The following is a 17,779-nucleotide window of genomic DNA, read 5'->3' on the forward strand; positions in this document are numbered from 1 at the left end:
GTCTGTATTTTGAGGTTTGCTTCAAGACTAAAAGCAGACAACCTCAAACCAAAACTCACGCCTCAGTTGACGTTAAAGAAAATAGAAATTATGCTAGTAACTTTGTGGATATGTAGAATTATTTGCATTCTATAAAAACACTCAAAAGTATGATTCTGAAGTTTCTGATTAATATCCTGATCAGTTTCAAGACCTTTCATTTTCAAAAACTAAAAATAATAAATTCACTCCCCAAATCAGTTATTAAGCTATGAAGATATTCTTTACAATGACATCCATTTCCCACAAATAAGTTCCTATTAGCCATTTTAAACACAGTCTTTAAATCTTTGTTTATTGAAATTATTATTAAAAAAACAAAACATAGAAAGACTCACACGTTGAATCACCAGCTCATTTATATACAACATTTTACGTGCTGAGTGTACAAGTACTAATGCATTTGAATACAAAATGTATGTGAATGCCTTCTATCATTCTTGGAACAGAGGGGAAAAGGAGGGCAGAAACCAAAGAGATGAGATTTAAAAAAAAAAAAGGAAAACAACTGAACAGACACCAAGTCTTTTACTTTACATATTTCTCCATAAATTTCTTGTGGAACTCGGAGCGTAGCGTGTCATTGATGAAGCGTTTCTCTTTCCGTGCCTCGTCGACTCCTTTGGCGCAATTCTTGAACACAACGTCATCGTCCCATCTGGAGAGATATTAAACAGACTGTAATTTTCTTCAAATACAGCGCTCATATTGTGTGTACATGTGTGTGTTTATGAGCTACCTTCTCTTGACTCTGAATGTATTCTGAGTCTGGGTCATCTGCTGCTGTTGCTGCTGCTGCCCTGCCAAATTGATCAGTGGATTGCCACTCAAGATATTCTCCATGCGAATCCTCTCCTCCTCTGCCTTTTGCTCCCGCTCCTAAGATGAGAAGAGAAACATAGTCATTAATACAAAGTAGGTGCATTATCTCATGTCGAATGTAATCCACAGGGTTCCTACACGTTTTACGTTCCATAATTCCAGACTTTTCCAGACTCAAATTTACAGAGTTCTCAGAGGATTTGTTGGTCAATATTAAACACGTGTTAGATGCTTTATGTCAATAAATGGTTTTAAAATCATAGTATGTTAAATTTGACTATGTATGCCATTATGTTGCAAAGTAATTATAAGACATTTTTATCTGCCTATTGTAGCTCATATAAGTAAATCAACTCCAAACTGAGACAAGTTCAATGCACAGCATTTGCAACCCCTACAAACTGCAACAGTAGGGCTGTAAAATTAACAGGGGAACTACAAAGAAAACACAAGTCGTTGCTTAGTTGGCTAATAGATGGATTATCTTTTTTTTCTTTAAATGTAGACGACATGTATGGTAAATTTTCAGTAAATAAGAATCGCAGTCGCACGGCGAACGGTAACCATGGTAATCTGACACCATTCTACAGCCAGCTTGGTCAGTTTCATATCATCTACAGGTTGGCTATGTTGTGTTAGTAAGCTTGTTTTGTATATATTCATATATTTTATTTTATAAAGTGAGAGATAATAGTCTGGAAACAACACAAACGTTTTACGTACCATTTTTCCTTTTTCCATACTTATTCAGATCTGGAAATTACTCATTAAATTCCATACTTTTCCGTACTGCGTAGGAACCCTGAATTCATGCTGTCATACAAGTTCAAACGCGTCAGTCTGAAATGATACTTTACTTTGCGTTCTTGCTCTTCAGCCCGCTCCTTCTTGATCTTCTCCAGTTCTGCCAGAAGAGCTGCAGTGTCGTCTTCCTCACTGTCCTCGTCAGAGTCTTCGTCCTCATCATCCTATGAACAACCAAGCATCATAGGTGAGGGAGCAGAACGAGTGCTAATCACCATTAAGTGTCCAGTAAGTCTGTGCAGTGCAAACGCTTACGTCGGTGAGAGGGTCGTCAGCATCAAGGTTAGCAGCTGGGATCTGATCCAGTCTGGGCCTCTTTGAAGACGAGGATGATGAAGATGATGATGTAGTGTGCTCTGGAGAATAAGCGGTTTAAATATTTGTTTTACTTAGGTATGCAATTAAAATACAATGAGGGACAGAAATATACACTAAAATACATTTTTTATAAAAAAAAAAAGTCTAATATCTGCAGAAAGAACAACCTCTAGGTCCCCTTTCTCTGGTCTTTTCACGTGCAGCTACACGCTCCCTCTCCTCCAGCTCCCTGCGGAAGTCACGGGCACGCACCTCCTCTGGGGCATCCTGGGTAGGTTGCCTGAGGATGGGAGAACATTTGGTAAATATATATATTTATATATCATGTTTTTCTCTCAGCATGAATCCATCTTCAGGATGAGCAGAAAGAAGTATGAACAATTTATAAAGTATCATACTTGACCCAAAACTCAGTTCCATGTGTGATATACGGACCTGTATTTAATCTTGGTGTGACCCGGAAGATCTCGGCTGGAATACTGCTTGGACAGGGCACTCAAATCTCCTCCACCTTCTCCTTTACCCCTCCCTCCTCTCGCCGGCTCAAATGTCGGTCTTGCAGCTGTAGTCATCTTTGCTGGCTCTGCTGTAGCATCACATGAAAGGAGAACAAAAATGAGCTGAAAACCAAATGATGTTCAGAACAGACCTGAGAACACGTAACACAGAGCGGTGAACTAAAAACTGGAAGCTCCTGACACAAATATCATGCCAAATTGTCAAAAACGAGACAACAGTGAGTGTGGAAACTGTCAACTACCTAAAAATCAACCATGCACTAATTATCTACCAAGTGTACAGTCTCTTATACACTACAGATTGTATTGAGGTTTGTTAATGTTGTGTAAAGCATCAACATTCATGATTCTATCACAACCGTTGAGAGACACTAAAGACACTAAGAGATGATTATTATTATTACTCTAAAAGAAATATGCCAGACAATTTTGACAGTGCCTGTGTTTCTGATTTGTACTCCATGGTCCAGATACTGCACTTTATCTGTAAATCATTTTGCAGATTGTAAATCGTTGTTCTCTTTTAACTTATTGTTTTAACTTATTAGAAACTGTGACTTTATCATGTAATGCTGCTATGACGTGTGCTGCGGCCAGGTCGCCCTTGTGAAAGAGATCCTGATCCCAATGGGTTTATACTGGATGAATAAAGGTTAGATAAAAATAAAAGTTCTGCAATATGGCATGTTGGTCATTAATTTCCCCTTTGTGGGAATGTCTTGTCATATTAAGCGTATGTGCTCCTTCAAACATTAAATGAGAGCACATCCAATAAGCAGCTAAGCAACATATCACACGTCAATATGCGTTTCGGCGGATCAGATCATAAAGTAAACATCTAGGTTATTGTCTTTGTGAGACATATAGCCTCTATTCTTGGGTAAATAAACGGTTGCAGAACACAGGCTAGCCAGTTAGCCACTACAGCTAATAAGTTGCCAGCATGCTAGTCAACGCCGTTAAGGAAGAAAACAATCACATTTAAAACTGCGTACAGTCAAACACGAGTTATTTCAGAAAGCTAGTTTCACTTAAATACATCTTAAATTAAATTGCGGGCCTTTTATAGATACATTTAATAACACTTACGGAGCTGCTACCACACCACAGGAAAAAGACCCGAGACAACCTCTGACGTCACTTCCCTTCCCTTACAAGAAGATGCATTCAAATACACTCGGAATTTATTAAACCCTCATAAATCTACGTACCAAATGTATCTCGTTTATTAAAGTCGAATTAATACTTAAAAATGCATTGCTGTGATCAGGAAATAGAATTATTACAAATCAAACAATATACAGTTTCTACATTTAATCATATACTCTTTTTTTGTAAGTACAACAAAATCTGCAATGTCGTAGTGAGAAAGGAAGGGGGCAGATTGTCTCTATGATGCATCAAAACTCAACTTGCCGTTTATTTGAAGTGATTTGGATGCCTTGAAAGTCAGATATCATTTTTGACTGCATCTTTATTTGTATGTATTCATTTTTATCCATTTAATTTTCAATAGAAATCCTCCACACCAGACTGTTCAGCAAACAAACAGAATCAGAAATACTTTTATAATCCCAGGGGTCAATTATTGTCGTTGCAAAGTCCAGCTATACAAACAACATATTTAACAACAACAATATTATACAGACAACAAACAGACAAACAAAAGAAACATTATCACAATAAACATGTTCAAGATACAAATTTCATAAATAATCACAGCTCAGCTTTAGAATTATACTTTATATTATTTGTTGACCAGAAATTATCCAATCAAAAGCGCCTGCACTACATTCTCTGGAGGCTTGAGAATAAATCTAAGGAGTTCCTTCTTAAATAATTCCAGTGGAAGTGGATGACGGCTCGTTTGTAATGTTGTATATTCTGAGCACATTATGTGCATTGCAACCCTAATTGCCAGATTTCCAAGACTGTGGTTACATTTCTACGTACTGTGCAGGCTATACTGTAAAGTACAGATGAAGTATGAGTAACACAGTGAGGTGGAGAAAGGCCAAAACAGACGTAATAGGCACAGATTGTGGAATCCTTTTTTAAGTTTTGACAGGCCACTCCAAACATCTTAAGATCAAGTCTCAAAATATTGAATCCTTATGGCCAGTTTTCAAAACTAAAAAAAAAGTTGAATTCACACTGTCGTACTTGCACAAATGGTTTTAAAAAATAGATAGCAACATTTCGGTACAAGACCTCCATCAGGCAATGTTTTCCAAACTAGCCATTACTGAGTGCAAACAGCTAAACCAAAATAATAACAAGGTTGTGCCATAAACTTCAACATCAACTTTGTTATCCCCTGAGGGAAGATTCCTGATGAAACCTATAGTTAAACATGAGATGCATAAATCAGAACATTCCAAGTACATTCCCAAAGAAAAAAGACTAAGCACACACACTAATGTTTACATTTATATTCTGCTGTGTAGTCACATACTTGTAAACTTGCTCAGATTTCGTAGTATAGAAATACTTTTTGTTTTATGGTTTACAGAAAGTTTTAATTCCCTCTCTTTACTTTGTCCCCTTTTCATAAATGTAATGCATTTTAATGATACATGCAGTTAAGTTCATAATGTACCGTCCTGTTTCTTTACGCCTTTTTCATTGAGCACGTCACATGCAGTGTCCCCTTTCCCATGTCATGCCATGTCAGATCTGTATGTACAGTATGTCACACCTGTACATCACTTTGACGATCTCTGTCTGTAGTTTGTTTTGATTACCTGCTGTAGTGCATGCTGTCACTAGGTATTCTGAGAGGTAAACCAACAGAGGGGGTTCTGCTGGATTCCTCAGATACTGTCTGAAAGGTCCTGTTTTATGTTGTCATTTGCAAATGAAAACAAAACCCCAAGTGGAGACACAAACAAACTATCTACAGTGTGACTGTAATATCCTGCCAACTGTACTGTGACCTGTTTGTAAGACACACACAAATGATTAAAAGGAAAATAAGAATTTTCTCACTTACCTCTGTATTAAGCCATGCAGATCATTTGGGCTGCGGGTTTAGATAAATCGGTCTAACACAAATGTTTGAGGTTAAGTTAGTCCGTGTGCCAAATTAGGTTTCATGTGAAAAATGTAATATATTTGCATGGCTGCTATTGAAAGGCTCTGGTAAGACAGCTGACTGTGTCTGGGACCCTACACGCGAGCTTAATTTCACATATCTTCATCCTGTCTTATGATTGTTCTTGTCTTTTTACTGTTTTGTGAATAACATATCTGACTAACTGACTCAATTCAAAGTAGGTCATCTCTTGATTGCTAGCGTTCCCCCAACTGGAACCATATATATATTTCTTTCAGGCTGAGAAGAAAACAACACTCAAAAGTTTCTTAGGAAAAAAAGTTTCTAGGAATGGTTTATTTCTGGCCACATTTATAATGTACATAATATAAAAGGATAGATTCAGTAAAGAAGCAGGAAGAATAATGTATGAAAAAGCTAGTTTTTCATTTGTTTTCAGGAGAGAGTGATTGTGAAAACTCTGCAATGTAACATTTCACACTTGTGGAGAAACTACACCTCCCTGCCACATATGATTGTAATAATATGCAACCCACCCACCCACTTGATCAACCTGTACAGCAGCATCCAGGCGTGGCACTTCAACTGGAATCTGAAATGACAGGGGGGTGGGCACTCAGGTTTAAATGTTTCTGCCTGTATACCTGTGAGAGACAGACACCAAGAGGAGGCTCGACACCACTCTGCTCTGACAGCGCAGACCTGAACAGGTGAGAGCACAATATAGTGTGAGAATGGAGAATTCACACTGCTTCTGATTTCATATTCACTAGCTATGCGGGGTAACGGGTCATTACAAAGTCAGGATTGCTTTCATTTTCTATACGCATAATGGATTAGACTTGGTTAATTCGTGCAGGCTACGAGCTTGAAGCATTAGGCGCAGGTCAAAATGTGAAGAGGAGCTCAAAGAGAATACAGACGTGATGCACAGTGTGACAGGACATCTCGCTTTAAACACAGGGCGATATAGCTCTTGAGCGAAAGAGCAAATAGTGACTCTAATGTGGAAGAAAACTACCTCATAACTCTGTCAGGATGACATTTTTCAAAAGGTTTCATCTTAACATAAAATGATGTGAGCATTGAGCACTGATTCTGATGTTTACCTGTGCTCCAATTTCACATTCAGCAGTGCAGATGTTCTGAATGGCTAGTACTGTAACAAATAACATACCTCAACGTCATTTTTACATCCTGAGTGAGTGGTTTTCTCTGCAGAATGCAGTATAACGGGTTGTGTATGAGTTGCCGGGTCATTAAACAGTCTGACGTCTGTGGTGAGAAAAAGACAGGCAGGGAGCAGATACAGTATATCAGTTTTATGAACAGTTATTCATGTTTAATGTGAATGGAAACTTAAAAAAAAAATAACCTGGAATAAACATGAACTTTTTCATCTTTAAATAATGTCATCATCAGGCTGAACGTCTGAGAAAATATCAGCATCATGTCAAAGGGTAAGTCACACCTGAGTCCTTTTTTTAAGATTAAAAAATGGTAAGTATGCTTATTACCAGCACTGACAAAGAGTGTGTGTTTGTGTGTTACAGATAACAAACACAAGGTGTTCCAAACCACCAGAGTGCGGAGGTCGCTGAAGAATGACGGCTGCTGGATCAACAAAGCAGAACAGGACATGGACGAGCGAGACATATCGAGGTATACAGCAAAGTGTTAAGTGTTACAAATTTGAATCTGATGCTACTAGGTTTAGCTTTTTCTAGTTGTCCTACGTCACAAGCGCTGACTTTTTGAGAGAGAAAACAAGGTTGTCTTCTGTGTTGCAGGACAGACCCCGCTGTGGAGACCAGACCCTCTCCGGTCAGACAGAACTCATACGTCTTGTCCACGGCTAGGAAATTTGAGTGAGTACCGTAGAAATGTTTGAGAACAGAGCTGAAGACTCTGCTGTACTGAACACAATTACAATAATATAAGCAGTAAAACCACTTGTTTTATAACTGTCAAGTCATCCAAACAAATACAGTACCAAGGTTTGGACAGCAGATGTTGCCATTCAGACAATAGCAAATGCTTCTGAACAGTAAATCATTATCAACACAGGTGCCGCTTCATTTCCCTCATCACCCATAAATGTACATTATCTGATAATGTAAAAGTTCAATTCCATTTCTCAGTTAATTAACAAGCTTCTTATGATAATAATCCTATTTTGGGGTTGAAAAATACTGTAAGGCAATAAAGAAATATTTCTATTGTGTTGCTGGGACACATTTAGATGCAAATAATGTGGTGGCAGTTGTGCAGGTCAAACTGAAATTCTCCTTTGACTCTGTTGTGTCAGTGAATAAAAAATGGATAAAGGCTCCAGGCACAAATCACCATCTGTGATATTAACATACATAAACATTAACTTAGCCTTGGGCCGCTCTGCTGCATCCATAAAGACCTGCAGTGCGCGGCAGGCTAACGTGTGCTTCAGAGAGCAGCATTGATCGGTATACAATTCTTACCTGAGTATTTCCCCTCAAGGCACACATGAACAAACAGTTGCATCAGCACCTGCATGTTTGCCATTCAATAAATGGTCCTTTTGGCTTTATAATGAACATTATAGAAATACAAATCCCCCAATTGGAGCTGGACAAATATTTTACCAGCCCTGCATATTTAGTGATCATGCGTGTTAAATATTAATCTCAACTGTGTTGCTGAGCATAAAAAGTCAGATCACAGTATTCAATAATTATAATAATAGTCATATACTAAAATGAACTGTGAAGATGATCTGAAACATTGATTATATGGTAATCATAACCACTAATACATACAGTCGTGTTCTGCGCCTGTGTATTAATGTCAGCTGTAACTATTGCATGGATATTCCATCACCTGACTGGAATACACACGCACACACACGCGCACACACACACACACACACACACACACACACACACACACACACACACACACACACACACACACACACACACACACACACACACACACACACACACACACACACACACACACACACACACACACACACACACACACACACACACACACACACACACACACACACACACACACACACACACACACACACACACACACTTTTAAAGCTTATGGACACATTTGTAACACAAAAATATTTCAAAAATACATTTATTTAGTTTTTTTCTCCCTGAGAACATACTGTAGTGTCCATTCTTCAGTGTGAACTTCTGTAATTTCTTCTTTATTCAATTAATGCTGTGTTTTACACAGTTACCGCCACTGAAAAACACATACCGGCCACTAATCTGGACCATAACACATCTTGCCAGACCTCGATATCAAACTAGAAGTGAAATCAGTAGATCTCCGCCGAGGGTTCTCCCTCTCCCCCCACCAAAACAAAGAAGAGTTGACTCTCACTCAATTTTAAGCCCATGCTCATGACTGTTTTCTCAGTCACAAGCCAAACATTCTGACCATACAGCTTCTATCCCCCACTGGTTATAGTGTCATTTGTGTTATGGTAAAATAGCATGGCCTGAATTTGAACTTGGATCGCTGCGGTAAGGACTCAGCCTGTATATAGGAGGCAAACACTCTGCCAGGCCAGCTATCAGGGCGCCGTGCCTGCCCAGCTATGTAGTTCAAACACTTGTTGGTCACTTTCGGCCCGTAATGGCCAGCAGAGTGAGGAGTCAGTGGTCAATGATGTTAAGAATAAATCCATATAACAGGGTTTTCAAACTTTGTGATGCCCCATAACCACAATAGGTGCTTGAGCATACAGTCATAAATGTGTACAAGAAATATTAAAATATATACAAAAGGATGATAGGAGGACAGACAGACAGCTGAACACACGATCTCCTTTAAGGGGTACGCCAGGAGGAGATAACATTTTCACAATGTACTGGTTCCTCTTTTTAGGGAGAGTCTCAAACAACACTTGACAATGTGGCTGCATCTTTATATCTAAACACTTTAAGAACAATAAGGTGAAACTGTTCTTGTGCTTTAATGTTAGCTGAATACACACTGAACTTCTCACTCTACATACTACTCACTACTTGATGGCCATTAATCACAAGACCAAATGACAGAGCCTGAGTTTGCTATACAGCAGGAGTTCTTTTAGCAGCGTTTGCTTCTGCCCTGTTTTATTTGAATGATTTTTAGATGCCTGAAAGTATCCATTATTTTACAAGAAATAAAAGCAATAATTATTAAAATCTTAGAGAAATATCATTTTGTGTATTAGAAATACATCTTTTCTTTCTTATTCCATTATAAACCTTTCGACTCCTACCTCCCGCTGTTGTGCAGCATTCAAACATTTTTATTCAATTACAAAATCTGAACACAATGTTGACAAGTATCACCACACGCCTTTCTTCTGGAGAGCTGACAAACAGAGTGCTCTGCAGGGAGGCTGGTGCACAATACTCCTGCTGGAGTGTAAACCCACTGAGTATTTAAAAAGACAGAACTCGTCAGAACAAATTGTTGAGTTATACAGTCACTCTCTTTCTTAGTCTTGGGGGATTAGGAGTTAGGAGGAGGCTCCAGCAGCTATGAGGTCTCCTACAGTGTGCACCCCCTGTGCTGATGTGGCCAAAGAGGATTCAGTTGCTGGGTCGATGCCGTGGGATGACATTAAATGACCCTCGCTGACGGCAAAGTGGTTCAGCGGGTAGATGCCGCATTTCCTAAAGCCGTCCTTCACAATCCTGACACCCTCCTCCTCCTTCACCACCTGATACATCCCTTTAAAAACGCCTGAGAACTCCTTCTTGCTGACCGCAAAGTGAGTATCAGTGGCACAACCATCACCTATTAACGCCGAGAAACGCTGCTTGAGGAGAACAAAGAGACCTGCGTCGAGTGGCTGCAGGATGTGAGAGCAATGAGGCGGGAGGCACAGGAGGATGACCTCCTCTTTGCGAGCCGCTTCAACCACGTCAAGGTTCACGGGAGACTTGTGGCCGTCGAAAATCAGTAGCAGCGGACGCTCCTTCGGTGCGTGCGGGAGAAAGTGTTTGAGGAACCATTTCTTGAAAAGGTCAGAGTTGATACACCCAGAGTCTGACCATCCATAGAGGGCATTTGGAGGCCCGTGAGTCTTGTAACATACTCCCCCAGGGTAAGCCTTTGAATAGATAAGAAATGGGGGAATGTCCTCTCCAGCTGCGCTAAAGCACGCCAGGATGGAGATGTGGTCCCTCGAGCCCGGCGTTGGCTTGTAGCCCAGACTGGCAGATTTAGGGAGGATCACCCTCTTCCTACCCAGCTGAAAGCCCGTCTCATTGCAGTTGAAGATTTGATAAGGCTTGTCTCTGAGCTCATGGGCGTCCGTGACAGTGCTCAGTAAATGAAAAAACTGATCCACTGCTTCCTTTCTTACACTTACCGTCCTCCCGCGGACAACATTGTCTGCAGGCTGAATTGTGATATTCTTTTCTTGCCGTTTTCTGAAATTGAGCCACCAGGTCTGGCCGAGCTTAGAAAAAGCCACCCTCCGATGCTGCCGCTTGTAAATGGATGACGCAAAGGAGACCAGCTGTTGTTTCGTCAGTGGGAATCCATGCTTGGACATGTACAAAGAGAACTCCACCAACAGCTCCTCGTCCGCAGATGTTATAAGCTGAGCTGGCCCGCTGCGACTCCCTGGTGTCACCCGTCCACTCACTCTGTCCCCCAGTGAAGATTTAGGGACTCCAAACTCTTTGGCTGCCTGTCTCACCGTACACCTTCCAGACTTTACCTCAATCAGCGCATGTTCCATGGCCTCCTCCGTCCATTTCTTCTTCTTCTTCCGCCCGATTTTGTCAAGATGATTTCTCGACGGCATTTTTTTTCTAGGATGGCACAGGAGATGCAGGCACATTAGTGACACATTAAACAAATATGATACACACACACACACAAGTGTGTTATGGAAGGACAAAACGCAATATATAGAATATTTATTCCATATCACCTAACTGAACTAAAGCCTGTTCAGAGACACCTTCAGTGCTTTTAATGCTCCCTTGCCTACACTTTAAGTGAAACTTAATGTGGGATACTGTTCCTCAGCAGTTCTCTATAGTAAGTGCAGCATCACTTACAGTTCACCCTCTTTTTGATAAACTTCTGTTTTTGTCCATACAGAATACACAAACCAGCTCTAGATAAAACACAAGTTAAACCAGTTTTACATCCTGTTTATTTGGGAAAACGGAAAAAGAAACCTGCTCTCTCCAGACCAAATAAGTCAAGGTGTAGATGTAAAATAATTAAATGCTGACTAGTCAAATTTTAATTTGATAACATTAGTGGATGAAGACGTTTTAGGATCATGAGCCAAATCTGTTTTCATGAATAGTTTCAAATCTTACACAGGGCCTAAAACAACATTTATGCTCTCCAACTGTTATCTCCTGCAGGGATATAAGTGGTAAAGGAACACCAGCAGACAAATGTGGTCTGAATCCGATATGAACACGTCTCCCTCGTGTGTTTGGAAGCCGGCTTATTTATCTAAACGTTACGTATTAAATGTGCCACAGCCAAAGCACCTTTAATGTGAAGAGAAAATGTTTAATATACCAACTGACTTACTCTTTTTTATTGGGGACAGAAGACGATTCGCCCTGTCAGTTGTGTCGTCGCGTACCGTAACGTTAATGTTTGGAAACTAGCATAATTAGCTATAACGTTACAATAGTGTGAAGCGTGGTGGTTTCAGAGACAGAATGGCACTTAAAAATACAAAGCAAGTGGCAATGTTTAGTCTACAGTCGTCGCTATATGCCTGACGGTTCCGGAAAGTTTAAATTAGACCGGCGTGTTTTACCAGGACTCCACATTCTCCTGCCGAGCATGAAACTGTTAGCATCACAAGCCAGGAGGAAGCGAGGCTAATGAAAAGAGGCTGGGGCACCAAAACAAGAGTGAGCTTTGGGGTATTACACATACGCAGTAGCTTCTGGTCTGGTCCGGGAGGCTCAATAGCTGGCGCACCATCATATAAAAATTAAAAGGCTAATGTTTATTAAGAGTTGTGACCTTGTCAGTAACCACACTTGACTTGTCTAGCACTGATTTTCCCTCCAACAGCGCAGCTTCAGTTCCATTGCGCATGTGTCATACCCCAAAGCACAGACATTTGTTTTGTGTGTCCTTGCCTTCTGCCATTAGCATTGAGAGAAAGCCGGAAAAAAGCCAGAAGTTACGTGATGGTGTTTACAAAAATAAAAGCATTGAATGTCCTGTTACAAGAATAAGTCTCCAACTTTTTTTTTTTTTTTTTTCACTCAGCCATCCATCTTAACAGTGTGATTTAATTTTTATTTGAAAGAACAAAAATTTACGAATGTTTCCAGTGGATTAGGTCTCCAACTTTTCAGATATTCAGATTAAATCGGTAAATTGCATCACATTTCAGCTCTGTGAAACCATAGATGAAAAACAGACTAAAATAAGGCAAACGTTTTCACTAAAGTATCATTCTATTTTTTATATATCACTCCAATATGGTTGTTATTTTTTCTTTTGGTTGACTTTGGATATTTTCAGTGTAACACCATTTTACCCAATTAGATATGGCCTAGAGCCATGATATCAAAGTATTTGTGTACTTTTGCACGACAGATTAAGATAAATATTCATCTTTTCACAGTTGTAAACATAAACATTCCAAATGTGTCCCAGTTTATTTCATGTACAGTGTATGTGGACGACACCAAGTGACAGGAAGTTTACAAGGACCTAAGTTGTTGCCTAGCAATGGAATTCCATTGAAAAGGTCTATTGCCATTGCCGAGGACATGTCTATGACACTTAATTTAAATGATTAGTTGCTGTCACTTAACACTGAATGAAAAGGTTCACATGCTGTATTTGCAATTAAGATGGAAAGATGTACAGATGGACTGAGGCCTTGCAATCTATCAACACTTGCATCATCATCAAGATGTTTTGCTCCTGCAAACATAATTGACCCAATCCAATTGTGTGTGCCGCCCTCATCTATTACCAGCAATGTCAATAGATGAGAGACATAAGCTGGAATCAAATTGACTCATGCGAGGAACTGGATCAAATTCCTTGATCAAGAAAGCAGCTCCACCCCGTCAATTCAGTGCAACGTGTTTGGTGACATTTACATCATTAATAAACATTGTGTTGACATTTAAGGCTCTATTTGTCGGTTTTGCTCCATCAATCTTTGTAGCTGCAGCTCATAAGCTGGTGTCCGTGTGATTTGTTGTACTCCTCTTCCAGGTCAGCCTTTTTGTGTGTAGGTTAATAACCTATATTCATATTCTGAAACTGCCATTACTCCTACACCTCATCATCCCTTGCTAATAAGGTTTTATATGTTGACATTATATTTAGTCAAAGAAAAGTGTAAAATATTTTACATCTACTTATCCCTATCCACAAATTACTTTTAACCATTTTCAGTATGAAGAATGTGAATTTGATGGCATTTTTGAGCTAAAGTAGTTTAAAGCTGAGAAAAACCTTCATCGCTTGTGAAGCATTAATCAGCAAGGTATCGCTTGTCACTGTTTTGTTGTCTTCAAAGTTTTGAATCGCACCAAGGTTCTTTTGAAGATCTGTTTCTTATTCTTACCCTGTAGATCAGTCATTTCTCCACTGAGCTCTCCTCTCCAGAAGACACAGTTCTTTTCATCTAAAGGGTATGTATGAACAGTTTCCAGGTTTGCATTATTAATCTCAGTGAAGTCTGGAAATTTAAACCAAAAACACTGAATGTTAGTGCCAGATGAATATATTTTGAAGTTTATTTTCTTCCTGCTCTATGTTTTAGCGACTCAGCTAATCAGGTAGATGGAGAAGTTATTCCTCCCCGAAAAGATGCTCAGCCTGAGGGGTCAATAGTGGAGACCACAGACGATGCAAAGTTAGTACATGAGAGCATTTCTCCCCTGACTGAGACTACTGCTGAGTATAGGGATTTTTGTCCATATGTCTTTTTTGCATAGTTGGGAATAAGTAACTCCCTCTGTTACAGGCCCGAAGCACCCACAGATGAACTTATCCAAAATAGTGATGCACAACCAGAAAAAACAGTTAACACGTCTGCAGAAAACAAGGAAGAATATGCTCCAGTTTACCGGTCACATTCGGTAAACAATGACGGGGCTGCTGAGGTCTCTGCGGAGGCTCGTGTTGAAGAACCTATCCAAAATGGTGAAGCACAACCAGCAAAGTCAGTTGACACCACGTCTGCAGAAAACAAGGAAGAACATGCTCCAGTTTACCGGTCACATTCGGTAAACAATGACGGGGCTGCGGAGGTCTCTGCGGAGGCTCTTGTTGAAGAACCTATCCAAAATGGTGAAGCAAAACCAGCAAAGTCAGTTGACACCACATCTGCAGAAAACAAGGAAGAATATGCTCCAGTTTACCGGTCACATTCGGTAAACAATGACGGGGCTGCGGAGGTCTCTGCAGAGGTTCGTGTTGAAGAACATATTGAAAATGGTAAAGAACAACCAGTTTCTTCAGCAAATGAAAATCCAGATCCTCTCTCTCTCCTGTGGGGTGATCTGATTGCTCCAGTTGCCAACACGTCTGCAGAAAACAAGGAAGAACATGCTCCAGTTTACCGGCCACATTCGGTAAACAATGACGGGGCTGCGGAGGTCTCTGCGGAGGCTCGTGTTGAAGAACCTATCCAAAATGGTGAAGCACAACCAGCAAAGTCAGTTGACACCACACCTGCAGAAAACAAGGAAGAACATGCTCCAGGTTACCGGTCACATTCGGTAAACAATGACGGGGCTGCTGAGGTCTCTTCAGAGGTTCGTATTGAAGAAAAAATCGAAAATGGTGAAGCACGACCAGTTCCTTCAGCAATCGACAATACAGATCCTCTCTCTCTCCTGTGGGGCGATCTGATTGCTCCAGTTGCCAACATAACTGCGGAAAACAAGGGAGAACATGCTGATACAACAGTTGACCAGTCAAGCTCAGAACACAAGGAGGCCAAGGTCTCAGCAGATAGTCACGTGGAGGACCCTGTCGTAGAAACCTCTGCTGTGGCTGGCTCAGAGAAGAGTAAAGACACCGCGGACGTCCCTACCAAGCCTGCAGTCAAACCGAAACCTCTAGAGGAACCTTCAACCAAAACAGAGCCAGCAAATGCGACTCATTTGGAGGATGCAGGAGTGGAACCTGCTCAACCTGCAGAGGGTAGTTGTGAGAAATGTCCTCCAGAACAGGCTGCACAAGAAGCTATAGCTGAGGTTGCGGCAAAGTTGTCGCCTGACAAACCTGACGTGGTTGATGCAATGCCACAAGAGGCTGTTCTCCAAGTCAGTGTGGAACCAGTCCCTGACTTAGTAACAGAAGCTGTATCTGAATTGCCCACTCTACCTGCTGCTGAAACGGCAACAAAGGGAAGTTGTGAGAAAGGTCCTGCAGAACTGAGTGCTGGGGAAACAATTGAAGCTGCACATGAGGCTGCTGTGGAGTCATCCCCTGAGACCCCTGCCGTGACTGGTGCAGCAGAAGAAGAGGCCGCTGTCCAGGTCAGTATTGAAGCAGTCCCCGACATAGTAACAGATACGGTGTCAAGATTGCCTACTCAACCTGCCGCTGAAATTGCACTCCAATCTCTGGAGTGTGAAGTTGATCCTGCTGCCTCAGCAGAGCCAGGCAACTGTGACAACACTGTTGTCGAGCAAAGTGTTGCATCAGATCATGTGGAGGAGCTGAACATCGAGGATGCTCTTGAACCTGTAACAGTTCCAGATGCTGTTCAGGATAAGTTCTCTGACAGGCCAATTGAACTGTCAGAAGCGTTAGATGTGCGGCCACCGACAGCTGAAGCTTCCCCTGAGGCTCCAAAAGATCCAGAACCATCCCACACAGAGGAGACCAAGGCCAACCAACACTCAGATAATACCAACATGTGAGTAGGCTCTTATAAAAAGGAACCACCTCACGTGTGTTGTTTTTCATGATATTCACGTTAATAATGCAATAAAATGCATCTTATAGTTTGCTAATGACTATTTTTTTTGTAGGTCTGACATGTCTCAAAAGTCCAAGGAGGAGCAGCAGTCCACTCAAACGCAGACCAGGTAGTCTCACAGTTTAAAATTTCGAGCATTATTAAAGTTATGCAAAGTAACAACAAAGTGTAAGTCCTGTGCAGATTTTTCTGCACTTACATACATCATATAAACCATCGAGACAGTTTTTTTCATGTATAAACTATTAACTGAGAAATTCCGGAGAGCTGCCAACAGCCGGGCGTGGCTAACACTGATTTGCTCTGGGCATTACGGTGAAGACATTAAAACGTCTTTTTTAATCACTAATACTGCTCAAACATCAAACCTCTACAGTAGCATAAGTATCAAATAAAATCTAGCACCAATGGGCTCCTTCCTTTTGGATTGCATTTGGTATTCGACTTGAATGGACTTTACTATGAGAGGAGCTGGTACCGTGGCCAGTTGGCCACTCTTTTAATAAACTCCAGGTTCACTATCTACATTGTTGTTGCTGTGTTTTATGTGCAGGGACTCTTATCATGCTACTGCAGAGGTTCGGTGTTATTTTGAACAGTATTAGTGGTTAAAAAAGCCACTTTGATACCTCTACCGTATTCCCGAGCTAATCAGTGTTCAGCCACGTCCGGCTGTTAGCGACTCTACCGGATTTCTCCGTTAATAGTTGTTACACCATTTTGCTCATTTGATGTAAGTGCCGAAAAAGACCATGGGAGGATTTTGCACCGGAACTACACTTTAAACACACTGCTATCGTATAGATGCAAAGTTCACAAACAAAGGTTAACATTGGTGATAATTTTTTCTCTCTGCAGGAAGACCAAAATTTGCTCCTTCTGTGACGGAATAATTGAAGGAAATATCAAGATCCACCTCAGTGACCCTTTGATAACCTGCCACCCTGACTGTCTTAAGGTTTGTTCCGTCATTCAGGAAACATACAGTATATTGAATGACAGGCTCTTGTCCTTGCGTAGTGCTAATACTGAGTATGTTTTTTGCAGTGCGGTGTGTGTGCTACAGCCCTGGGAGATTTGCTGACCGCCATGTTCTTGCATAACCAAGGGGTCCAATGTAGTGGCTGCTTTGAAAAAGTTCTCAAGATCTGAAGGCCAACTGGTACAAATATGTCGTCAGAGAAGACTCATACTGTGATCGATGTGATAAATGTGATCAATGTAATGCAAAGGGTTGGCAGCATATTATTTTTGGTTGTAACTGCCAAA

General features: G+C 40.8%; 1 protein-coding gene across 2 annotated transcripts; it reads right to left on the bottom strand.

Annotated features, from left to right (window-relative positions):
- Positions 1-306: 306 nt before the first annotated feature.
- On the bottom strand, positions 307-3,649 carry cwc15 (CWC15 spliceosome associated protein homolog). Of its 2 annotated transcripts, none has more exons than XM_083927116.1 (7): positions 3,591-3,649; positions 2,419-2,569; positions 2,151-2,263; positions 1,921-2,021; positions 1,719-1,829; positions 779-918; positions 307-697 (listed from the first exon to the last, which is right to left on the bottom strand). In XM_083927116.1, the coding sequence occupies exons 2-7, from the start codon at positions 2,553-2,555 to the stop codon at positions 568-570; spliced, it is 732 nt and encodes a 243-aa protein (XP_083783242.1). In that variant the 5' UTR covers positions 2,556-2,569; positions 3,591-3,649; the 3' UTR covers positions 307-567. The 2 variants fall into 2 exon arrangements, with proteins under 2 accessions (XP_083783242.1, XP_083783243.1); XM_083927117.1 differs by having other exon boundaries at positions 2,419-2,566; positions 3,591-3,642.
- Positions 3,650-17,779: the final 14,130 nt, after the last annotated feature.

Source organism: Echiichthys vipera (genome assembly GCF_963691815.1).
Source record: "Echiichthys vipera genome assembly, chromosome: 14".
NCBI classification, from domain to species: Eukaryota; Metazoa; Chordata; class Actinopteri; order Perciformes; family Trachinidae; genus Echiichthys; species Echiichthys vipera.